The sequence below is a fragment of the Talpa europaea genome, assembly GCF_964194135.1.
Source record: "Talpa europaea genome assembly, chromosome: 14".
NCBI classification, from domain to species: Eukaryota; Metazoa; Chordata; class Mammalia; order Eulipotyphla; family Talpidae; genus Talpa; species Talpa europaea.
The window spans coordinates 69,823,736-69,851,049 of NC_140082.1; the positions used below are offsets into that span (position 1 = coordinate 69,823,736).

Genomic DNA, 27,314 nt, shown 5'->3' on the forward strand with positions numbered 1-27,314 from the left:
TCAATTTTCATCTTCTATAAAGCTCTGCTTTTAGAGGAAAAGTAGAGCCTGAAAATTCATTTTCATAAAGTATATGACATCTGATATTATGTGAGTAATCAACTGATCATGTATATCTGCACAGCTTGGGGGGACTAAATTTCCATGGGCTGGTAGAACCATCAAATCCATCCTAATACAGGCTGTGGTTTGGCGCCATCTAGTAACAATTGTTCACTTGAGTTTAATTATGGATGGGACAAATGCAGATTCTGAGACTGACTAGTCCTTTGAGGGGTACAATAATGGTAAAAGAAATCTCGCTGTTATTTTGTGTCCATTTGTTAGATATGTTAGATAAATTTGGGGAAGCTGGGCTGGGAGAGTAATGGTAATATGGAGATCCACTTTCTGCCTCTCTACTACCTGAAGAGGATTGCCTATGATTTCCTGGCTTGTAGGAAGATAAGAATTTTTGGACCCATTTGAGAATGGAGGCTAGATTCCAGCCAGGAGCCCTCTGAGTTATCAAGGGGATCTACTTTATTAAGGTTTTATACATACTAGAGTCTGTTTCATCTGTCCCAGGGATCCACTGATCCATTCTTTTCACAGAATCACACTACTTTACTTATTTTGATTCTGAAATAGGCAACTCTAAGGACAGAATACATTTAGGAAACCCTAATTCTCTTGAGAGTCCTAATGACCTTAGTGTTATTCATCCACCTAAAACTGGAAAACAATTTCAGTTAGTGGAGGAGATTATTAAATAAATTCCCAGACAAATATGAGAACTTTAATTTTCCAGTGATGCACACATGCTACATTATAGCCTAGCACAAAGATCCTAAAGGAAATTTCAAAAGCCTTTCAGCTCACTCAGAACAACGTCACAACAGGATAACTGCATGAACCTCAAAGGGCTGTGTTAAAGGAAGACTGCCATTTTCTTTCCTTGTGCATAGATATTTCTTACAAAGCACACTCACTCAATTCTAAGTCAACCAAGCACATTAAGTTTTCCCAGAACTTAACTTATGTCATACATTGAGGTATTTGGGAAGAAAAAAGGCTTACACGTATAGAATCCAAGGGCTGTCATAAATGTTAAAAACACCCTTTCTGCTTCTTCCTAGCCCTAAATCTGGCTCTTCGTAAGGGAAACTTAAATCTTTTCATAACCTTGCCTTACTTCTACCATAAAAATCTTTGGCAGAGAGATGGAAAAGCTGCCTTACTATCTTTCCTAAAGAAGACTGCCCAAGGAGAGCACTTTATTTTCTCAGCATTATTAAATCATTCCTTTTGTCATTTCTTCTTCACCCTAAAAATTTCAATTCACTGAGCACTTGTTGAGCAATAAACAGTAAAAGATACAGTTGCTACTCTCAAGTACATAATAGGAAAATCAGAGGCTGACAGAAGCTATAAGTGGGAAAGCAAATAAGGCAAGAATATGTAAGAATGTGCAACATGGACGGAGCTTGAAGGGATCACGCTTAGTGAAATAAGACAGAAGGAAAAAGAAAAATGTCAAAGGGTTTCATTTATAGGAGGAATATAGGTGAACCAAATAAGGGATCAGGAAAAAAATGACAATAATAATAAAAGAACAAAACTAGCAGGCAACCATAAACAAGAGACATTCTGTGAGGGAGGGGGAGGAAAAGGGATCAAAATGTAACAGGGTGGTCCCTAGGAAAGGGGTTCCAGGTTCCCTGCCCCACCCAAATGGAGGGTGGAGCTGAGCAGGGAGAGAAGAAGCTGCAGAGGAGACTGAGGAAGGAAGGAAGCAGGATGGAGCCAGAAGAAGACCTGGAGGAGGCGCATGGAGCCTAGAGACACGTGAAGAAACTGCACTTGCCTTTTGGTCGTGGACTGGGTGGCACAGATGTGGGTGAGACCTGTGGGGAGGTGACAATGGCAGCTTTTATCTTGATGTTGATTTTGCTCTTTTCCTTCCATGCTTGTCTGGTTGTTTCTGACCCTTTTCTGTGGGTCCCCACTGGAAGATACTTTAGACTTGTGGTAGGCTTTGGGGACTTCCTCTGGGCCAATCCCATTTGGATGGAGTTTTACCCATGAGGGGAAGGGTAACTTTGGGTGCCTGATTTAGAAATTAAATTCTTTGCCTTTCCTGTATTGTTTCCAAATTGTATTAAATTTCCTTCCCATTAAAGTCTCGTATGTTTTGTGTTGATGCGGCAGATGACAGAACCCATTTAGAATAGGCAGGTTTGCGGGGTTTGGGTTGCCCCTCTCCCTGCCTTGTAACAGATTTGGCGCCCAACATGATTTAGGACAGAGCCATCCGTGGTTAGTCAGCCCCATGGGGAAACTGGGCTTCCCTAAGGCACTGGCTACCATAAGCGCAAATGTGATTTTTGGTTTTTCTGGTGTGTTTGTTTCATGTGTAGATTTGCTGTTAAAAAACTGGCTTGGGCTTTGTGAAGATATGTGTGTCTGTATGTAATTTGTTTGTAGTGACTTGCTAAGACATTTGATTTTGTGGAAATTGTTCTGTGTAACATTTTACTCAAAACATTAGGCAGTACGTTGGACCATGTGGCCAGATCAAAGATGGCGTCTGAGGCCACTTGGTGGGCTTTTGTAAAATTCAGAGGTTCTTGTTGCTAGGACTTTGGAACTTTTTTTCTTTCTTTTTGTAATCTCAGCTGTCTCATTAGCATTTCTAAAACAAAAACAGGGGAGAGAAAATCACAAGGGACTATGGTGATGGTTCACGCATGAACTATGGTGGGAATTTGACGGGGAATACACAATGAAGCAAAAGATATAAATAAAGAATAAATAAATAAATTACAAACTGAAGGGGCGGAGCAACATGGCGGCGAGGAGACGCTGCGGGAAAGATCTCCCATTAAAAAAAGTTAATAGGGAGGAAAAGCGGCAGGTCCCAGTGAGAACTGGGACACGGAAGATAAACGGACGACTCCAGCAAACTGCCCAAAGAAGAAAGTTGCCATAAAAGAGGACCAGAAGGGAGGGAAGCGCAGAACCCTGCTCCCCTCCCCCGCCCACAAAGTGGGCACTCTCCGACCGGCAGAGAGGAGGGAAACAACAAACCAAAACGGCCAACAAGAAAAACGGACGCAGCAAGTGGGACTGTGAGTGGAAAGGAACTATTTCAGCCACCACACCCCGTGAACGGGAGCTGTGGAGAACCCTGCAGGATCCGCCGCGGAGGTGAGCTCCAGGCGCCATTAAAGAGAGCCCCGCCCCCAGGAGGAGACCAGCACCAGCACACAGCCCCGGCCGCCCAGTAAGCTTGCTCAGAAAGCGGTGCGCTGATCCGGATCGGATGGCAGCTGCCCAGGTCCCCGCGCCTGCGACCTAGGCTTGCGGGGAGACCACGGAGGCCCTCCCTGAGTGAGCAGGAACAAGGCGCCCAGGCAGGGAAGCGGGATTCAAAGGCGCCATTCCCGCGCCACTGATCTGGGCTACAGCCCGCGTCCTGGAACTGAGGGCTTTGGAACTGAGACCCGGGGCACGAAATTAGGGGCGTGGGTTCCCCACGACGGTGGGGCACAAGGCAGACACAGCACCCCAAAGCCGTTGAGGTGTACCCTACCATCCCCGCTCTGCTCCCTGTCCCACGGGATGGAAAATCAGCTCCCCACGGGCTCTAGGAGAGATCTCTGGCGCCACCTAGCGACTTGAAGCCAGCAGAGGCTCCTGAAGGAGCTAGTGGCCAGCTGGGGAGTTAGCCCACACCGGGCCCCTTCCGAACAAGTAGTCTGAGCCCACAGGGAGAGCGAGCACCCACAGCCGGGGCAGACCAGGCGCGCAGAAGAGTGTGCCTGAGACCAGACGCGCAGGGAGTGTGTCCCACATCACCATTTTAGAACAGGGACATTTATTCAGTAAAGACTACCTGCAGAAGGCTTCCTCAGGAGCCAGAGGTGAGCGGGGGAAGTTCGCCCACGCCAGACCCCCTCTGGCCTGCAGTCCAAACCCAGAGGGGGAGCAGGAACCCACCGCCGGGGCAGACCAGGCGCACAGGGGAGTGTGTCCCCACATCGGCATTTTAGAACAGGGACCTTTCTCCAGTAAAGACTGCTTGAAACTGACAGATGACTCCTGGAGGAACCAGAGGGGAGCAGAGAAGCCCACCCAAGATGCCGGCCAGTCCCAACAACACAGTGTCCCAACCCATACGGCAAATTAGAAAACAGACAGTAGGGAGGAGAAGAACCACACGCAACCTAGCAACTCTCCAGAGAAAAAGCACACCACAAAAAGAAAACCAGCCCCCAGATTGCAACGACAATAACTTGGAAGAATTTCTGAGCCTTCCAGAAAGAGAATTTAAAATTGCCGTGATTAAAAAACTGACAGAAGTCATAAAGGAAAACAATGATAAGGGAAAAATAATCAACGATCAGAAGAATGCAATTGAGTCCCTAGAGAGGGAAAACAATGGTCAGAAGAAAGAAATTGAGTCCCTAAAGAGGGAAGTAAAAGAAATGCAGGAGATCAAAGAATTAATGGAAGAACTAAAGAATTCTGGGAAAAGCAATGAAAGCAGAATAGATGAAATGGAAGAACGAATAAGTAATCTTGAAGACACAGAAATAAAAAGAACCAAAACAGAAAAGGAAAGAGAAGTACGAAGGAAAAAGAACGAGGAAAGACTTCGGGAACTATCTGACTCCATGAGGAAAGGAAATATAAGAGTTATAGGAATACCAGAAGGAGAGGAGAGAGATGTAGGAACAGAGAAAATATTCAATGAGATAATTGAAGAGAACTTCCCAAATGTGAAGAAGGAGCTGAAAATTGATATACAAGAAGCAAGAACACCAAACTTCCACGACGAAAGGAAAAATACAGCAAGACACATAATAGTAAAGCTCCCAAGAATCCAGGACAAGGAAAAAATAATGAAGCTGGCAAGAGGGAAGAAACAGATAACATTCAAAGGAAAGCCAATCAGGCTGACATCAGACTTCTCCGAAGAAACACTACGGGCAAGGAGAGAGTGGAGGGACATAGTCAACAGACTCCAAGAAAACAGATGCCAACCAAGAATACTCTATCCCGCAAAGCTCTCCTTCCTCTTTGAAGAAAGAATATGGACCTTCCCAGACAAACAGAAACTCCGGAATTTCATTGCAACTAAACCCCCACTCCAAAAAATACTACAAGGAGTCCTAAAGCCAGAACCTCAGAGGGATGAATAACAATGAAAGAAGGCAAAAAAAAAAAAAGTTATTACAAGAATAAATAAATAAAATCAAAGGAAAGACAAACACAACGGCAAATACAGATGCTAACATATCAATATTAACTCTAAATGTAAATGGACTAAACTCTTCAATAAAAAGACACAGAGTTGCAGCCTGGATTAAGAAACAAAACCCAACCTTTTGCTGTCTCCAGGAAACACATTTAGCTACAAAAGATAAAAATAGGCTCAAAGTTAAAGGATGGAAAACAATCCTACAAGCAAATGGACCAAAAAAGAAAGCAGGAACAGCTATACTTATATCAGATAAAACAGATTTCAAACTCAAAAAGATAAAAAGAGACCCCAATGGTCACTACATTATGATCAAGGGGACAATACTTCAAAAAGAAATAACACTCATTAACATATACTCACCAAACGAAGGAGCACCAAAATATATCAGACAACTGTTGTCCTCTCTGAAAACAGACATCAGAGAAATAACATATGTAGTGGGAGACTTCAACACACCACTATCAACAATGGATAGATCAACAAGACAAAAAATAAGTAAAGAAACCAAAGCTCTAAATAAGGACCTAGAGCAATTGGGCTTAACAGACATCTATAGAACACTAAACCCCCAAAAAACGGAGTACACATTTTTCTCAAGCGCACACGGATCATTCTCCAGGATCGATCACATACTGGGGCACAAGACAAACATCAACAGATACACCAAGATTGAAATCATATCAACCATCTTTTCTGACCACGAAGGCATCAAACTAGAAATAAACCATAAAAAGAAGGCAAGGAACTTTCCTACCTCATGGAGATTAAAAACCACACTACTGGAAGACCATTGGACTAATGAGGAGATCAAAGAAGAAATTAAAAAATTTTTTGAATTGAACGACAAGGAGGACACCAATATCCTAAATGTATGGGATGCAGCAAAAGCAGTAATAAGAGGAAAATATATAGCAATAGAAGCTCACATCAAGAAACAAGAAAGAACGCAAAGAAACAACCTAATCTCGAAGCTCAAAGATCTAGAAAAAGAACAACAAAAAAACCCCAAAACCAGTAGAAGAAAAGAAATAATAAAAACCAAAGCAGAAATAAATGAAATTGAAACTAAAAAAAAAATCCAAAAGATCAATGAAACCAAGAGCTGGTTCTTTGAAAAAATCAATAAAATAGACAAACCCCTAGCCAGGCTCACAAAGGAAAAAAGGGAGAAAGCACAAATAAACAGGATCATCAATGAAAGAGGAGAAATCACAACGGACACAGCAGAAATCAAAAGAATAATCAGTAACTACTATGAACAGTTATATGGAAACAAGTTTAACAATCTAGAGGAGATGGACAAATTCCTACAACTCTACAATCACCCAAAGCTAGATAAAGAAGAAATAGAACACCTAAACAGACCAATTACAATTAGCGAAATTGAAATGGTAATCAAAAACCCCCCCAAAAACAAAAGCCCAGGACCTGATGGATTTACAAATGAATTCTACCAACCATTCAGAGATGAATTAGTGCCTATCCTTCACAAACTCTTCCAAAAAATTGAGAAGGAAGGGACAATACCAAACACGTTTTATGAAGCCAACATTACACTAATACCAAAACCGAACAAGGACAACACAAAAAAGGAAAACTACAGGCCAATCTCCTTAATGAACACTGATGCAAAAATCCTCAATAAAATTTTAGCTATCAGAATCCAACAATGTATCCATAAGATAATTCACCACGACCAAGTAGGATTCATTCTAGGGACACAAGGATGGTTTAACATCCGAAAATCAATCAACGTTATCCAACACATCAACAAAAAGAAATATAAAAACCATATGATAATATCAATAGATGCTGAGAAAGCTTTCGACAAAGTGCAACACCCATTCATGATAAAAGCCCTTGAAATTCTTGGGATACAAGGAACATACCTCAACATCATAAAGGCCATCTATGACAAGCCAACAGCCAGTATCATTCTCAATGGTGAAAAGCTGAAAGCAATTCCATTAAGATCTGGAACAAGACAAGGATGTCCACTCTCACCACTGCTTTTCAATATAATACTGGAAGTCCAAGCCAGGGCAATAAGACAAGAGAAAGACATCCAAGGAATCCAAATAGGAAAAGAAGAAGTCAAACTATCACTATTTGCAGACGATATGATATTATACATAGAGAACCCCAAAAACTCCACAGAAAAGCTAATTCAACTCATTAATCAGTTCAGTAAAGTGGCAGGATACAAAATCAACACGCAAAAGTCAGTAGCCTTCCTATACACAAACAATAAATCTGAAGAAAAAGAAATCAAAAAAAACATCCCTTTTGTTATTGAAACAAAAAAAAATCAAATATTTGGGAATAAATCTAACAAAAGAGGTAAAGGACCTATACAAAGAAAACTATAAAACACTGTTAAAAGAAATAGAAGAAGACACAAAGAAATGGAGAGACATCCCCTGCTCATGGATTGGAAGAATAAACATTATTAAAATGGCCATCCTTCCAAAAGCAATATACAGATTCAATGCTATTCCAATCAAAATTTCAATGTCATTCTTCAAAGAAATAGAACAATTATTGATGAAATTCATATGGAATCACAAAAAACCCCGAATAGCCAAAGCTCTCCTGAAAAAAAAAGAAGGGAATGGAGGCATCACACTCCCAGACTTCAAACTCTACTACAAAGCCATCATCATCAAAACTGCATGGTATTGGAACAAGAACAGACATACAGACCAATGGAATCGAATAGAAAATCCAGAAATAAACCCACAGATTTATGGTCAACTAATCTTTGACAAAGGAGCAAAGACTATGCATTGGAGCAAAGAAAGTTTGTTCAATAAATGGTGCTGGGAAAACTGGGTCGCTACATGCAAAAGAATGAAGCTTGAGCACTACCTCACACCATACACAAAAATCAACTCAAAATGGATTAAAGAACTAGACATAAGACCTGAAACCATAAAATATATAGAAGGAAATATAGGCGAAACACTACGTGATTTGCACATCAAAGACATCTTTACAGACACATCACCCAAAGCAGTGATAGTGAAGGCAAAGATAAACAGCTGGGACTACATCAAATTAAAGAGCTTTTGCACAGCAAAAGAGACAATAACAAAAACAAAGAGAAACCCCACCAACTGGGAGAACATTTTTGCATCCAACACTAATGATAAAGGACTGATCACAAAAATCTGCAAAGAGCTGATGAGACTCAGCAACAACAAAGAAAATAATCCAGTCAAAAAATGGGCAGAAGAGCTAAAAAGAAACTTCTCTGAAGAGGAAATGCAAATGGCCAACAGGCATATGAAAAAATGTTCAACATCACTTGTCATCAGGGAAATGCAAATCAAAACTACCATGAGATACCATCTTACACCAGTGAGAATGGCACATATTAAAAAAACTAGCAACAACAAATGTTGGCGAGGGTGTGGAGAAAAAGGAACTCTTCTGCACTGTTGGTGGGAGTGCAAACTGGTCCAACCACTGTGGAAAGCTGTGTGGAGATTTCTGGACCTACTAAACATAGAGCTTCCATAGGATCCAGCAATTCCACTCCTAGGTGTTTACCCAAAGGACACAGAAACATCAATTCCAAAGAACACCTGCACCCCTATGTTTATAGCAGCACTGTTTACAATAGCTAAGCTTTGGAAACAACCCAAATGCCCAAAAATAGATGACTGGATCAAGAAGATGTGGTACATATATACCATGGAATATTACTCAGCATTCAAAAAAGATAAACACATGCAATTTGCAGCAACATGGATGGCGCTGGAAGGGATCATGCTCAGCGAAATAAGCCAAAAAGAAAAAGAAAAATACCGGATGGTCTCACTCATAGCAGGAATCTAGAAAACTTAAATAAGGGACCAGGAAAATGAATATAAGAAAGTGAAAATCAAAATCAACAAAAAACTATGAACCAGAGACACTTTTAGGGGGGCGGGGGCGGGAGGGGAGGGATTGGGGTCAGAATGGGGGGGGCTGCAATTGTATGGGGAATATAACAATAAAATTTATAAAAAAAAAAAACATTAAATTCTCTCCAAAAAAAAAAAATAAATAAAGAAATTAAAAAAAAAAAAAACATTTTGCACTCCCCCCCCCCAAAAAAAAATTATCATTTAAAAAAAGAACAAACCCAAGGCATATACTACAGGAAAAAAAAATAAAAATAAATTACAAACTAAAAAAAAAGAATATGCAAGAATGTGATGACACAAAATACAGATATAGGAGTCCCCTCTATCAGTTCTAGTAGATCTTTTCTTTCTAATATCTGTCCAAATAACTTATAAGGTGGGGCTCTTAGATTACCTACAAAAGGCCTTTGATGAGCAACAGAACTTTATTCATCTATAGCAAAATTTCTCCTGGTACTGTCATCTGCTGTTATGTTAATTTTGAGTAGAATATTTTTTAAAAATCCACTGTTCCATGCCCTTACATTTTAGTTTTTTCCGAAGTTCAAGATCTTGCTTGAGTCAGCAATATTTAGATACGTATATAGTTATGTTTACTTAAGCATAATTAACAAAGTGTGTGTTAGCTTAAGGATTACAAAGTATTCTCCTCTAACACTTTGGCAAAATATTTAAATGAAGACCTTAAATACAGGCTGGAAATGAAGATATGAAATTGTTAACAATTGAGAAGGGGTAAGAAAAAAATGTGAGCAAAGTATCATGTAAATGACAGTCATGTAAAGGGATAGAAGAGGAGTCTCCTTCAATAGAAAGAGAATGCAGAAGTGATCATAGAGCACATGAAAAAGGAAGGAAAAACATAGGGTCATGAAAAAGAAAACAGTTTAAGAAGCTGTGGTAAGCAGGGGTTACCCGCAGTAGAACTAAGGAGAATAAAAGAGAAGAATTTGTCAAAGAGGTAACTGACCCAGGTATTGCCAGAAAAAGAGTGATGGTAAAAGTTGAACTGCAAGACATCCAAGAGGAAAGAAGTCATACAAAATAAAAGCATTGCATGTAATCAAATATGAAAAATAGTAATAGTCAATAATAGTAAATAGTCACAGAAATTTACTATGTGCCAACACTGTTTGAAGCACTTGTCATATATTAAAACTTTTTAATCCTGAAAATAATTGTTTCTCACTTAATTCTGTTAAAATAATGAATTCCATTTTTTTGTCACCAAACACTCAGGCACAACATAAGACCAAACTTTTTCATAATTTGTTATGAAAAATTTTTAAGTTTTTTATACTCAGAGATTCATTATTTTGGAATATTTTAGAGTATTTATAGGAATGATAGACTTACTATTACAAGTCTTCAGTCATTTTATTATTAAACTACATAAAGGAGATATACCTGTGATAGCAAAGTAAGAAATAATTTAAATGTTATATAATCTAAATTGTTGATAGAAAAAAAGATATTCTTAATTGCTTATATAACCGGATATACTCAAGTACATCATACTTATAGAAACCATTTATAGTTGATTATATTTTCAGCAAAGCCTACCTCTATAGGTGAGAGAAGAGACAAGATGCCTCTTCAAAATATTCACCTCTTCCTATTTTGAAATCATGATGTGACACTTAAATATACTCCATAAGGTAATTTAAATGTTATAGACTTAATTTACAATGATGAAGAACTGCCTTTCTTTTTTAAACAGAATGCCTTAGATTTGTTATTTTAGCCAAGGAAAAACAAAATATTTAATTTCTAAAATACGTGATACTAAAATCATATTTAAAACCATGTTGAACTTCCCTCTTTCAAGATATATTTAGACCCCTGATAATGTCCATTTTTATATTTAGTAAGGAATAACATTTTAAACATACAAATTTATGTTTTCTTTATAAATCAGGAATATGCCAATCAAAGAGAGAACATAAAGCATGTGTTTCAAAATGACTAAACTGATGAAATGTCTGTAGACTATGGGCAATCCTATGTTGAATTTCTTTTTCTGTTTTTCATTTCTACCTATTTGAAACGCATTTAAGCATGCAGTGGCTACTGATCAGCTGAGAAAAACTTATCTCCAGCTTCACTATTTCCCTCCAGAGACATTAATAATATTGCAGAGATGTGAGAAAAGACTGCAGGGACCAATGACAGAAGTATGCATTTTGCACATATTTATAAATATCCATGCCGACTTAACCAAACTTATTAGCTAAAGACTATCTTACACTTGGGACATCTGTCCAATGGCAAAACTGGGCACTCATCAGATCTATGAACAGTTATTTCAATTACTAAAAGAGGCTGGTAGCGAATGAAGGCACTGGTGTCCCAAAAGAAAAAAGTGTTCTCTGCATAATATATACAATTCTTTGCTGTCAGACTTAAAACCCAGACTTAAAGCTGGAACAAATCAGATTTTCATGTAAGAGTTTCAATTCCAGTTTAATAAGGGAAATTTTTTCCCATATTAGTAGAATCTGGACCCAGGAAGCAAGCAAGAAATGATGTGTTTTTCACAAACCCAGTCATTTCAGTAAACAAGAAAGGAACTGTGTTATACAAACTGAATGAATGGGGGAGGGGTGCCATTTCCTCTTTATTAATTAACTATTTCTTCATAAGACTATAGAGCATTCCAAGATCACTAGTTAAAGGGCAGCTATTCCCTATTCACTGGAAAGGTGAGGTGAGCAGGGCATGGGAAATTCATTTTCAAAAACATTTTGTCTCTGCCACTTATAAGGGGGAGAGAGGAGGGGCAGTACGAAAGGTCAAAATACCACATGGCTTTGGTCCTATGCAATGCTCACCCCAAAAGAGGCATCTAAGAATGCCTCCCCACCACCAAAAGAAAGAGTTTAAAACAATCAGGAGTCTGAAAAGGACAATTGGTTAATTAAAAATATTTTTAAATGGTTGAAAAGTACTTTTGTTTAAAAGAAAACATTCTCCCTCAGTCCACAAAGTTCAATTTGCATGGTTTAGTTAGAGGGTATAAAGTAAACAGTGTTACATTTAAAAGTTACACTAAATTATAAAGCACTTGTCCTTAAACTCCAGCCTTTCCACGCCAGACTTGCTGTGAACCCTGTACAAAACATGCTAAATGAGAAAATAGTATACATTTTCCTTAATAAGATGTGAATAATAATTACTAATAAGAGATCCAAGAAAAGCTCATAATAAAGCCAGAAAAATCTCATTAAATTCAACTAATTTAAGAGCATGGAATGCTGGAATGAAGTCTGAAATGCTCAAGCCAAAATACTTACCAGACACTAACCCCTCTCTTGAATTTTAAGGTTCAGCAGGAGGAGGTCAGGGGTAAGAAGGTTAAAAAAAATTGGAGCTCAATGTAGGGTTTAAATCTGGTAGAAGGAGAGATTTTAACAATCAAATCATACATTTAAGTAAATCTCTCCCAGGGAATGAGGAAATACTTTATTGTGAATGAGCCAATGACTAACAGCTAAAAAACAAAGACCTAGAATACCTGGTGTCTGCCACAACCAAAGAAGTGATATGAATCTAGCTCTCAGTTGTATATAAATGGAAATGAAGACAGTCATTAATCAGATCTCCTTTTAAACTTCCAAAGTGAAGGGGGGTAGGAGAGGGAGGGACCTGTTACAGTAATTTTATTCACTGAGATCTGTCTAGGCCTAGGAGATTTCGCCTCTTTGAATTACACTTCACAAAGCACACTCCATCTCTTAAAAGCACTTTTAATACCAGGTCAAGGATTTTGGAGAAACCATGGAAGATTTTTGAGCAGAGAAGTGACACAATGAAAGCAGTGTTTTAGGAAAGGGGAAGGTGGGCAGGCACAAGAGACCACAGATGCACAAATAGGGTCTGAAGGAATGAATGTGCTAACTGTCCATCCTTGCTTCTTATTAGACACACAAAACAGTGCTTAGAAACAGTAAATTGCTCACATTCCTGTAGAAAGCATCATGCTTGAATCTCAAACTACTCGGTAACTATTAGAGCCCTGTACTGTTCAAAGTAGAGAAAGAAATTGACTTAACTAAACCAACTAGGCAAATTCACATAGAATAAGGTATCATATCTATGACTGTCTCATTTTATTCTGCCTTCTCAGTTCATAAAATATTTAAGCACAAAGAAAAGTCAACTCCTATTCAGGAATTTATGGTTCATCCACCAGTTTTATAATCTCCTGACTGCTTATAAAATCATTTATATTAGAGGGCCTCCAAGGTGGTGCAGTGGTTGAGTGCTGGGCTGCGAAGCTGCCCACAGCCTTTGCAGCACCAGTTCTATCCCCAGCCGCCAGCGAGGGTCCCACATGGTGTGCAGAGCTCTTCTGTCAGCAGTGTACTTTGTCAGTCTGCCTGTTCTGCTCCCTGCTCTGGCTCTGGTGAATTTTCTCACTCTCCTGCGCTTCTGACTGTACCCAATGCTGTATAAATAAATAAATAAATCTTTTAAAAAAATCATTTATACTAGATTGGCAAATGTCCTGGAGGTGGCCAGAACTGAGCAAACAGAGAGGTTGTTCCTTCTTGACTTTCCCTGGGGCAGAGCCCTGGTCCCTCCCCATCTGTCTCAAAGGTGCTCCAGAAGCAACTTGGTACCATGTAGTAGAACTGGGCCTCCTCTCCCTTTTCTTCTTCATGAATGAAGCTGTAATTTTTGTTTTGTTTCTTTGTCTGTTTGTTTTATTTTATATATTTTATACATAATTCTTCATTTTATGCAATGTATGCTTTATCATCTTGGCTGTAATTTTTTAAAGGCAGAAATTGATGTATTTGAAAGATGATTTAAAGAACAAGAAGAAATAAGACTCAGTAATAATAAAGCAATCCTTTTCACCCTTCAAAGACTTCTCCCATTTGGACATTATCTTACTACATTAGACCAATGGTGTCTGATTTTCATGATCAATTTGTCACATCATTAAGTCAAGCTCTACATAAGAAGGATTTGATGAATGCTCAATTATTTATCAGCCATTCAACAATTAATCTCTGAACATCTATTCTTGCTAAGGCCAAGGGACACAGAGTAGTACCCAAAAATGATTCTACAAATTCAGTGAAAGATCAGTGAATCAAAGGCATTAGCATTGTGGACTGACTGTAAAGCAATTAGACACTTAATAAACACTTTATGATGATCACACAACAATTGGAATTCTTTGTTTCTAGGCAGCAGTTCTCTTTGACCAACACAATAGCATATTGTTTTTCAAAGTCAGATGAGATTAACCCAATAGGCACAATGCCCTGTGGAGCCTCCTATGGTCGCTTCTCCAGAGAAAGGCATCTGCTGGTCATGCAGCCTCTCACCTGCTCCTACTCCAACCCATCCACGCCTCCTGTTTCCATAATTTAAGCAACAAGACTCCTGAAGGTCCAACTTTTTGAAAGGACTTTCCCCTCTCCCATGACGCTTTCTCTAAGCTGCCCTGTGACTCCATCTCCATCTTGGAACTCACAGAGCCTTCTAAACTCTGGTTTTGATATTCAGAGTGTGGTTATTTTTGCCCCAGTCATCTCTCACCTACTAGACTCTAACTGCTTGATGGCAGTGACTAATCTCTAATTCTATGAGATTTAAAGAAAATTTAAACTTTGTGAATTGTTCACAAATTGGCTTTTTAAATAATCATTCATTCAACAAACAGATATTGAGCGCCAAACATGCCCCAGGTATTAGGCTGTATTTCAAACTCCAAGACACCAAGCAATCTGTTAAATATCTGGTTTATATTTTAAAAAGAAAAGAAAAATATGTATTATACATTTTTGTAGAGTCAGTTTTGCTGAAAAGAACATAAAATAGTACACTAATTAAAATTCTTTTATATATTGTTCTACAAATTCCTTTAAATTATACCTAGTAATCCACTTAAGTTTGGAAAGGAGATGAATAGACAACAATGGTTTTTTTCCCCCTGGAACTAGAGAGGTAGCTGAGCTATAACAATGTCTTTTGATTAAGTTTTACTGTTTGCTTAATATTTATCTTTTTTACCAAAAAGAAAAATTTTGAATCACTTCTTTTTTCCCCCTCACTCTCTGGTTTCTGCTAAACAACTAGCAATAATATGAAAAGGGGTAATTAAAGAACATATTTACTTCATTCAAAAATGTTACATTAATTAGTTTTATGATATAAAGAGGGCATTGTTTCCTGACATTTATTATTTAAGTAAAAGATGATCAAGGCTCATATTCTGAAATGCATTCCATGGTGCATACATAGCACACTCTAAAATCTGTTCATTTATTATATAAAGACGTCTCTAAGAGAAGTCCTACTAATAAAATAGGCCTTCACTCAATCTGACTGCCAAACTAACTTACTTTGGCAAGCAAAGTTGGAACATTTTAAATTTTACAAACATTATCCTGTTTTAAAAAGTTAATTTTGACTACTTTAAGGAACGTAAAAATAAACCTCAGTTTTAGTGAAATCAAGATGAAATCTTTCTAGACTTCTAAAATTAACTATCAGAATCAGATTATATAATTAGTATAAAGTATAAAGGCTCTGAGTCTTTGGAGCTGGAGAGGCCCATTAATTCTCAATAACCCTTTTCCTTCTTCCCAAAGGCAAATTAGTCTTTCCCACCTGCTCTCTCCTGTAGGTTGGGAGTGGGGGTGGGAGAGGTGAGACGTGCAATTTGTAAATAAATATGGATTTATTTAAACCAGGATTCAGTCTTAGCTTGATTTTGGAAACAATACCAACAGAATTATGTGCAGGCAGCAAAGGCCTAGAACAACAACAACAAAAAAACTTAAGAAAATGAAGAGAGCAAAAATAGAAGAGACTGGTATTTGGTTCCAGGTACTGTGCTGTATACAAAATAGCTAGTTTTTGCTTGCTTGTTTGTTTTTTAGTATTTTTTTTTTACATATAATTCTTACATCATTTTTCATCTTTGAACAATGTATGCATTTTCATTTTGGTTATATTCCCCATATAATTGCCCACCCCTCCCCTTATTTTGACTCTAGTCCTTCCTCTCCCCGCCCCTTCCTCCTTCTCCCCCACGCCTCCCATAGTGTGTCTCTGGTTTATAGTGGCTTGTTGATTTTGATTTTTACTTTGTATTGATTAGTCTTTTTCCTGGTCTCTTGTTTAGGTTTTCTAAATTCCTGCTATGAGTGAGACCATCCGGTATTTTTCTTTTTCTTTCTGGCTTATTTTGCTGAGTATGATCCCTTATAGCTCCATCCATGATCCTTTATAGCTCCATCCATGCAAACTGTATGTGTTTATCTTTTTTGATTGCTGAGTAATATTCCACTGTGTATATGTACCACATCTTCTTGATCCAGTTATCTATTTTTGGGCATTTAGGTTGTTTCCAAAGCTTAGCTATTGTAAATAGTGCTGCTATAAACACAAGGGTGCAGGTGCTCTTTGGAATTGATGTTTCTGTGTCCTTTGGGTAAATACCTAGGAGTGGAATTGCTGGATCATACGGAAGCTCTATGTTTAGTAGGTCCAGAAATCTCCACACAGCTCTCCATAGTGGTTGGACCAGTTTGCACTCCCACCAATAGTGCAGGAGAGTTCCTTTTTCTCCACAACCTCTCCAACATTTGTTGTTGCTAGTTTTTTTAATATGTGCCATTCTCACTGGTGTAAGATGGTATCTCATGGTAGTTTTGATTTGCATTTCCCTGATTACAAGTGATGCTGAACATTTTTTCATATGCCTGTTGGCCATTTGCATTTCCTCTTCAGAGAAGTTTCTTTTTAGCTCCTCTGCCCACAAAATAGCTACTGTTGTTCCCATTTTTACAGAGAAACTAAGGCTGAAAGATGAAATATTTCCCCAAGATTGAGAAGCTAGCAAATGGCAGAGCCAGGATCCCAAGGCAGTGTATCTCCCCCAAAGCTTATGCTGTGCAGTAAGGAAAGGAGAGAGAAACAAGGGGGAAATGAGAGTTGTAATGTAGCACCAGTGATGTCTATGGCGGCTAGCTGCACTTACCTGCTGTTGAGAAAAAGTGTGGTTTAGGTTCAGATTTCCAAGCTAAATAAAATAACAATGGCAAGGTCTGAGGAAAAAGGAAAGGGTGGATCACGGCAGGCCAGGTGCAGCAAAGTGAGACAAGTGGAGAAATGAACTCAGAGCTATAATTTTACCTCTGGATGTCAGGATATAACAGATACAAAAAACCAAAATTTCAAGGGACAGATTCTCTTTAAATATAACACAGGACTTCTCTTTCCTTACTTTTTAAGAAAAAGAGTTCCCCTCAAAGAAAATAATGTCCTGAGGAGAAACAAAATCTCTGAGAAAAATGAGCCATAAATTGGAAAACTAATAAAGAAATTGAAGGAGAAAGGAAATATCAGCTACAAAAGTTATACAGTCACAATGTACAGGAGACAGACACAATGTTCACTTGGCCTTAAAGGGCTGAGCTCATGCTAGGGTGCTAGAGACGCTTGGTCCCTTCTGTGCCAAGTCTCCCTAATTCTGTATAACTCTGATTCCTTCCAGATGCCACAAGGCACGTTCAAAGTGACCATCTCTCTGCAAAATAAAAATTCAGGGAAATGAAAATGCATTTGGCAGGTACCCAAAACTATCATAAGTTCCCCACTATGATAACGAGTCTGTTACAGTGTCCTCTGTTACACTCAAGAACATTTTTTTGCAACACCAAATTAAAAGGTAAGTAGAGTTTGGATTAGAAATCTTGTATGCTATTTTTGGATGGAGAACAGCCTTATTAATTGTGTCACAGTGTTACAGGGCAGGGAGAGGGGCACTCCAGAGCCTGCAAACCTGCCTGCTCTAAATAGGTTCTGCCATCCGCCACATCAACACAAAACATATGAGACTTTTATGAAAAGGAACTTTAATACAATTAGTAAACAATACAGGAAAGGCAAAGAATACAGTTTCTAAATCAAGCACCCAAAGCTATCCATCCCCTCGTGGGTAAAAGTCCCCCTAGATGGGATTGGCCCAAAGCAAGGTCCGAAAGCCTGCCACAAGTTTAAAGCATCTTTCAGTGGGGACCCAAAGAAAATGATCAGAAACAACCAGACAGGTTTGGGAGGAAAAGAACAAAATCAAAATCAAGATACAAGCTGCCATTGTTATCCTCCCCACAGGTCTCTGATCCACATCTGTTTCACCTAGTCCATGACCAAAAGGCAAGCGCAGTTTCTTCACGTGTCTCTCCAAGGCTCCATGTGCCTTGTCCAGGTCTCCTTCTGGCTCCATCCTACTTCCTTCCTTCCCAGTCTCCTCTGTAGCTGCTTCTCTCCCTGCTCAGCTCCACCCTCCTTTTGGGTGTGGCAGGAAACCTGGAACCTCCCCCTTTCCTGAGGACCACCCTGTTACACACGGACTGTCTCTAACCTCATTAACCTCAGGAATCCTTCCTACCTCTGACCATTAGAGTTCTTTATTTTTTCTCTGCAGAAAAAATGTATAGCTGTTATTATCGTTATTGTTTATATTTTGTTTTTTAACATCTCAGGTAATGGTATGATCAGCTAGGTTTGGAACTTGCTGGTATAGGTTGTCCCACATTAGGGAGAGACTATTTTCTGCCTTTTTGAATTCCTTAGTGTACTCAATTAGGTATGAAGACAGGAATCTACAAATGAAAAAGCTGAAGGCTTTAAATAAGATCTACTTAAACTACTTAGTGTTTGGTGATAAATGGAATTAAAATAGGCTATACTAAATGATATCCTTTGATATGGTCTCACTTCTATCAATCAAAAAAATAAAAAATAACAATTTTAAAGGCAAAAAGCAAACATGGGTGATTGGTATGATGAATCTTTTAAAAAGATTTATTAGAGCTTAAGGAGCCAAAAAGGGATGAAAGAGAATCTACTGCATTACCAAAGGCAGTTGGAGGGGGAAGAGAAATGGAGATGAACTAGGATCATATATTCTATTTGACTGACTCTTTAAAATATTCTCTTGGCTTAAGCACTTTATAAACAAATAAAATTTTAAGAAGTAAAACAAAATACCAATAGGTACAAAGAACAAAAGTGACTGAAAGCACTTAGAATCTTGTTTCTGTACATACTTTTACTCTAAGGCAATCAATCTGTAAAAATATCCTAGTAAGCAATGGGGGGTATATATCTTTATTAAGCCATAAATACAACATAAAAATAAACTGAATGATAAATCATTAAATATTTGAGATATCAATAAATCACATGACATTGTCAATTTCTGAATTTCTTAGTGAAGACATCCTGAGCTGACTATCCCAAACTGTCCTGCTCTCCCTTACCCATCAGTTACATCCATGTCTACATTCACTTCCATGGATACATTAATGATTTGGGAAAGAGGGAGGGTACCTTCCTTATCCACAGCACAGTTCTGCAAATAAATAGATGGCTAAAGCTTAAATAGAACAAACAAACAGAGCCTAAATGTCTCAGTATTCATTCTAAGTAACACCCAATCCCACTGTTATCCTCAATGTAATTGTCACGTATTACCCAGCATTTTCATTCTCTCAAGAAGATTCACATCCCTACCCCTAGAAGCTCAATGCTTTAGCTCTGCTTGTTTAGAACTCTTCCTCCATCTTCCCCCCTTTTTAATTATTGGCATTACTTTCTACCAAGCCAGGAAACTGAAAATTGCAAGCCAAGAAACTGAAAATCAATTCTAATTCTTCCCTCCCGGCCCCCATTCCAATTGTTCAACCAAATCTAGTAGTCTACTTTGTAAGTCTCTCTGGCATGAAATTATTTTTAAATCCTGATTCAAGTCACCATCACCTCTCATATGAATTACTGCAACAAACCTTCTAATGTCCTTGCAATCTACAACAGTCCTGACCCACTTTAATCTATTTTCCACTATGCAAATTGATCAAGTATCTTTGCTGCTTAAAAATCTGTAATGTTGAACACATTAGGTTGAGTAGGGCCTCCCGGGTGGTGCAGCGGTTGAGCGCTAGGGCCTCCCGGGTGGTGCAGCGGTTGAGCGCTAGGCTGCGAAGCTGCCCGTGGCCTCTGCAGTGCTAATTCATTCCCCAGCTGCCAGCGAGGGTCCCACATGGTTCGCAGACCTCTCCTGCCGTGCCCGCTGCTCCCCTTAGCAGTGTACTTCCGTCAGTCTGCCTGTTTTGTTCCCTGCTCTGGCTCTGGTGAATCCTCTCACCTTCCCACGATTCTGACTGTATCCAGTGCTTGTATAAATAAATAAATAAAATCTTAAAAGAAAAAAAGAAGCAGCAGACAATAACAAGTATTAGCAAGGATGTACACTGCTGATGGTAATGTAAAATAGTACAGCATCTGTGGATGTTGTAGTCTTCAAGATGTTAATCATAGAATTCTCATGTGATCCAGAAATTCACTTCTCAGTCTGTACCCGAAAGAATCAAAAGCAAGAACTCAAATGGATATGTGTACACCCATGTTCATAGTACCACTTTTTACAAAAACCCAAAGTTGGACACAACCCAAGGGTCCATGAACAGTTGAAAGGATAAACACAATGTGGTATACTTATATGGTGGAATATCATTTAGCCTTTAAAAGGAAGGAAATTGTGACATATCCTACAACTTGGATGAACCCTGAAGAAAGCTTTCTAAGTGAAATCAGCCAGTTATGATAGGTCAAAACCATATGAATCTACTTATGTGAGGTACCTGAATAGTCAAATTCCTAGAGTTTACTTTTGTCTGTTTTTTTTTTGCTTAGTTTCTTTATATTGCACATGTAAGTGAAATCATATTTTTGGTGGAAATGCAAACTAGCCCAGTTCCTATGGAAAACAGCATGAAGTTTCTCAAAACATTAAAAAGAGATCTACCATATGATCTAGCACTCCCTCTCCTATTTATCTAGAAGAATACAAAAACATTAACTTAAAGAATACAAAACACTAATTTGAAAGGATATATGCAATCCTATGTGCACTGCAGCATCATTTATAATAGCCAAGCTATGGAAACAACCTAAGTGCCCAAAAGCAGGTGAGTGAACTAAGAAGATGTGATATATGCACACAATGGACCACTGCTCAGCTATCAAAAAAAAAAAAAAAAAAGGAATCGTGTCATTTGTGACAACATAGATATAACTGGAGGAGATTGTGCTAAGTGGAAAAAAAATCAGGTGACAAATACTGGATGATTTCACTTATATGTGCAATGTAAAGCAACAAAGCAAAGTAACAGACAAAACCAAGCCAAAACAAACCCTAGAAATCTAACTGTAGAACTGGGGCAACCAAAATGGGACAAAGGGTATTGGTTTGGGAATAAAAAAGGGAAAGGTCCCCAATGGATTACAGAGGAGGATTACTGGGTCTGTAGTGGTGGGTGTGGTGTGATAATTTACATTTGTAAGGATATGAACCTATACCCTAAAACATATACAGTGTTATAAAACGTTACCTTGTGATGAAAACTTTTTTAAGATCTCTTTTAGCAACTTTCAAATACACAACCCAGGATTACTAACTAGCATCACCATGCTGTATACACCTCACCCATAACTCATTTATAACTGCAAGTTTGTACTGACCCTTAAGTATGAATTTACTGTATGCATACCATAGATTATTTTTCAACAGTAAAAAAGGGAACTGATACACAAAGCAATTAGATGAATCTCAAAACTGTTATGCTGAGTAAAAATTGCCAGATACCAAAGAGTACATACACACTTTATGATTCCATTCAAATGAATTTTTTAGAGTAGGCAAAACAAAGCTATGGTAACTTTGCTAGGAAGCAACATGAGGAAACTTTCTGGGGTATAAAATTTTACACATTGGACCAAAGTACGGGCTACCCTAGTGTATACATTTGCCAAAACCGATCAAAGTTGATTAGGATATGTGCATTTTCCTGTATATAAATTATACCCTAATTTATTTATTTATTTAATTTATTTTTTTCTATTTTTATTTTTTAATTAATATTTTATTTTATATAATTCTTACATCATTTTTCATTTTTGCACAAAGTATGCATTTTCATTTTGGTTATATGCCCCATACAATTGTACCCCCCCTTATTTTGACCCTAGTCCTTCCTCTCCTCTTCCCTCTCCCCCCCCCAACCCCCCCGGCCATAGTCCATAGTGTGTCTCTGGTTTACAGTTGCTTGTTGATTTTGATTTTTACTTTGTATTAATTAGTCTTTTTTCCTGGTCCCTTAGGTTTTCTAAATTCCTGGTATGAGTGAGACCATCCGGTATTTTTCTTTTTCTTTCTGTCTTATTTCGCTGAGCATGATCCCTTCTAGCTCCATCCATGTTGCTGCAAACTGCATGTTTTATCCTTTTTGATTGCTGAGTAATATTCCCTTGTATATATGCACCACATCTTCTTGATCCAGTCATCTATTTTTGGGCATTTGGGTTGTTTCCATAGCTTAGCTATTATAAATAGTGCTGCTATAAACACATAGGTGTGCAGGTGTCCTTTGGAATTAATGTTTCTGTGTCATTTGGGTAAATACCTAGGAGTGGAATTGCTGGATCATATGGAAGCTCTATGTTTAATAGGTCAAGAAATCTCCTCACAGCTCTCCATAGTGGTTGGACCAGTTTGTACTCCCACCAGCAATGCAGGAGAGTTCCTTTTTCTCCACAACCTCGCCAACCCTTGTTGTTGCTAGTCATATATACCCTAATATAAAAAAGAGAATCCACTTCTCTAGCCCATTTACAACTTTCCATTACCTAAAAATGTGAAGTAGTACTTGGTCTCTACAAAGTACTTAGAATTTTATAAAATATATTACCGTGGCTCATCCACAATGCACGTGATTTTGGCTGAGATGGGAAGAGAAATTGGTAATAATAAAGATTTTTCTACCTATCAGAATTGAAAATTTATAGGTTTTATAGATTATAGAATTTATAGGTTTCATCTGCTATGAAAAAAACTGTTGCTTTCATCTGATCTCAATATATTACACTGTCACCCAAACTACATGAGTACAAACTGGGATCATGGCCTCAAAGGAGTCAACTTCTTTTCCATAAAGGTTGATCACTATCATTAATGACAAAAGACTATAGCTTAGACAGCCTCATCACAAATATATCTTCCATGTATAGTAACAGAAACTGCGAACAATAAAACTTTTTACTGAACTTTTAAACTAAACTCTAAGGTACAGTGGGGACACCACTTTCACCAGGTGAAAGAAAGAGCAAAGAGAAGGAAGGGTTTAACTGATTAAGAAATCAATGGGGAAAAATAGATACAACAGTGAGTTTGTTTGCATCTTAGTAGGCTTCAAATAATCCACAAAATGTGCATTTTCATTTTCTGACTCATTTTCTTCTCCTTCTTTTGAGGAAAGAAACACATGCAATCACCTTCATGTGGAATTAGCTAAATACTAAGGCAAGCAACACTCTTGGAACACTCACCTGATGTTGGCCATGTGCTGATGCACAGGCTGATGCTGAAAATGGTCAGGCCACGGATGATGCAGGCAGAAAGATGGAGTGGGCTGGAGACAGCACGCAGTCTGATAAATAGGTGAATGGTTTGGACAAAGAGATGCAGGATACTCTGGGTGTGGCTGCATGCAACATGAGGCCAAAGCAGAAGGTGCTGCAGAGCCAGCCTCAGGATGGCACTCTTGGTGACTGTTATGGCTAGTCAAAGGATGATGGTATGGGCAAGGATGGCAGCATTGGGGTAACATCTGAGGTGTTCTTTGGTTGTCTAAAGGCAGAAAGGATGATTTAACTGTGCCGTTAACTTGCAGGCATCCGTTTGGACTCACTTTTGCTCTTGGCGCTTCTTTGGGTGTGAGCTGTTGGGCTGCAAGGTCTCCATCACAGGGGATGAGGGAACTAGTGCTGGTAGCACTGGTTGCGATGTTGCCATTGTTCAGAACCACAAAATCGTTGTTTCCATTGCTCATAGCCATGCTCCAATTTCTTGACCCTAAGAAAGAAAGTGACATAAAAACACCCTGTTAGAGTCAGGCAGGCAAATATGCAGAAAAGATATTTTAAAATAGTTCTTTGAAAATGAGGGGTCTCACAGAACTTGTAAGAGAATAGGGGAAACCAGTGTCAGCTGAGACAGAACCAGCCAATACACTGGCATTTCTCTTTGTTCCTCCAAGCTATTTCATGCACCTGGAGAAGCCTGTCCTAACCTTGTTGACTACTTTTCTCCTGTTCCACCTCTACTTTCAGTGGCTTTCTCTTCCCATTAAAAATTAGAACATTTTAGAATGGGGATGGAAGAAGACAAAGAAGATACCAATATAAGCCTTCAGCTTTTCAACAGTATCATATTGGGGATGTTCTAACACAGCAGGAATGGGCAAGATGAAGGGCCACCCTGAGGGCAATGCCTTGTGTAGATCAAAATAATCTAAATAATCTTAAGAATGTCTTATGTCTTAGAAAAAGAAGAACACATGATTTTTTCCATTGTCACTCAGGTCTTAGAAGAGAATTAGCAAAATACAAAAACTAGTTAGGCTAAGACTTGTGACAACCAAAATATGAGACACGAAACACTTACATCTCCTAAGTTAAAGAATATAATGCTAAAATCATAATGATCAAACATACCACTTAAGTTGACAGGAACTTATTAATTTGTCATGTATGTACTATGTGTCTGTGTTATATAGCATTATTTGCACATGAGGAAAAAAATATTATGGATGGGATTTGTCTCAAATGAGATTTTTGTTCTTAATTTTTTTCCTTTCACCAAAGGGTCCAGGCTTTCAACTTAAAGGAAAATCTTATATACTCAAATAACCAGTAAGCATGTTCTGTTCAGTCCATAAACAAAAGCAAAAACAAACCTCCTTCCTTTCCCCTCACCTGCTGACTGCCCTCTGAGGAACACACACACACACAATCCGTGAATTTGCAGTAAGGAAAATGAGTCATTTAAATGCTATTAATTCACTTTATCCATATGTGAAAATCAAGAAAAAAAGAAAACCATAATTTGGCTCACTAACCCTTCTGGTTTGACATTTTTCTAAGTAAACAAAAAACAGCTTATAGAGAAATCTCTCTCCAGTCTCCCATACTTCTGGCAGACACACAAGTAACCAAAAGAAATTATCTCTTTTCAGTCTGTATATTTAGTACCTAACATGACAAACCTAGATCATCCATGAAGACAATTCCTATGCAGATTTTCACCCACCCAATATAGAAATTACTCAACAGGAACATTTCTGAGGAGATTACGCCAGAAAAATGCATAAAGTTCCATCTGAATACTGGAACTCAGAAAACACTCATTGTACTATTTAGGATGCCAATTTAGCATTACAAATTTGTTTACCTTTTGGATAAATTTTCTCAAACATGTGCACACACCTCCCCTGCAATCCCCACCCCAAACATATTCAGCTATATAAACATCAACATTACAAGCTATGGAGTAACCCATCGTAGCAGACTGGTATTATTCAAGTAGTGGGAAGGCAGGGTAGATATACTGGCAAGAGCCTTAATCTAACACAGGAGGCAAAAACTCTCATCTTCTTTCTATCACTTTCTTAATGTGCCATCTCAGCAAGATCTGCTCCTGTAAGCTTCTATTTATTTAAGAATATATCCTCCCTTTTGTTAACAAAAGAGAAATCTGTACCCAAATGCCCTGAAAACAATAAAACAAATTACAAGACAGCTAAAGAAGCGCTGAACTTTTTAAAAAGGTAATTGAAATTTGAGGGGTTTACTTGTATACTTCTGTGAAAGATAGTTGAGATAATGTAAGCAGCAGTAACTAGATGAGATAAACATGGTCATTTCCCAAAATTAGAAACTTTCACTGTACAAACACTCCATGCAGAGAAATTACTGAACACACACACTTCCTATCATCTCCACTCAGGCTCTTGAGTCTTCTCTCTAGATCTCAGCCAAGCCACCCCAGCTGACGGGATCTGTTGGGCTGAATGGAAAAACCAACACTTCCTCCTTTTCATCAGGACCTTTTTTCATCAGGAAAATGAAAGGAAGGATACATTTTGCATTTTGTTGGTTTTGTTTATCATCTCAGGTTAATTTGGTTAATATCATCTCAGTCTAATTTTTGTGAGTATTTAATTCAATCTATCTAATTACTGTTGTTGGGTGAGTTATATTAGTGAGAAGTATCTAATAACAAAAATTCTCAAAGTTTTAAAGTGACTCTAGACTGAAGACAGACTGCCATTCACCTCTGAGAGCCCATCTATATGCTCCACAATTTCAGTCTTCAATCTATTAATTGAACCTGCTTTTCCTCAGAAAAGGAATTTTTCTTTTTCTTTGTGAGTAGAATCACAACTATCACTCTCTTTCATTTCTATTGCAAATTCACCATTTTGTAGTTACATAAGAGTTAATAGATTTTTGCAGGCCAGCCAAAGTTCCTAATCACCATTTATAACAGTTCCCCCCAACTGTGGTAAAATGCACTTCAAGTGCCAAATAACTGACATAGAAATGAATTTTTGGAACACAACCTGTTTCATAACTTTGAAAACTTCTTGTAATGAAGTAGGAACTAATGGATAGTAAAGAATAATTATAACTCTCACTTTGGCTTGTATTTGAAACAAGGCACATGAGCTTTTTATGATTCAGTTTCTTTAATCATGAAATGAAAACAATCCAATTGATTTTATAAATAACTTGAGAATTATAAGTGAAAAATAATGAAAAGCAAAAACAGAAAAAAATATTGTTCTAAGAAATGTGTATGCATTAAATTCAGTGGTTATATTTGTGTAGGATATCCAGGTGGCCAGGAAAACAGCAAAGTTTTAACTTAAGTCAAGAGTTGACCTGAAGGCAACACAGAACGTGATATTATTTCTTTAGAACTGAGACAAATGAGAAAAAAATTCAACCTGAGCTTGGGATAGAGAGAATTAAGAGGAAAAGAGGAAATAGAGGAATAGTCAACATAATAAAAAGGAACTTTTGTGATAAATACAATGCCATATGATTATAAATGCAGTGATGATAGTATTTATAGCCAGGTTTAAAATAATAATATTTTGGATCAAGTATAACTTACTTTATTTTTTTTTTAAGTATAACTTACTTTAAAAAACAGGTTTGAAGTCACCTGCTTTCCCCTAGGCCACAACCCATAGTGGCTGCCAAAAGAAAGCTATTCTTGAGGCACT

At 38.1% G+C, this 27,314-nt stretch overlaps 1 protein-coding gene across 1 annotated transcript in view; it reads right to left on the minus strand.

The window, feature by feature from the left end:
- Positions 1-24,095, minus strand: part of DISP1 (dispatched RND transporter family member 1) — a gene marked incomplete at its 3' end in the record, with an annotated part of 59,939 nt that extends 35,844 nt beyond the window's left edge. Inside the window, exon 1 of the mRNA XM_084253367.1 lies at positions 23,572-24,095. Within this exon, the coding sequence (XP_084109493.1) occupies positions 23,572-24,080 (509 nt within the window). The 5' untranslated portion in view covers positions 24,081-24,095. The remainder of the gene's footprint in view (positions 1-23,571) is intronic.
- Between the last annotated feature and the right edge of the window lie 3,219 nt (positions 24,096-27,314).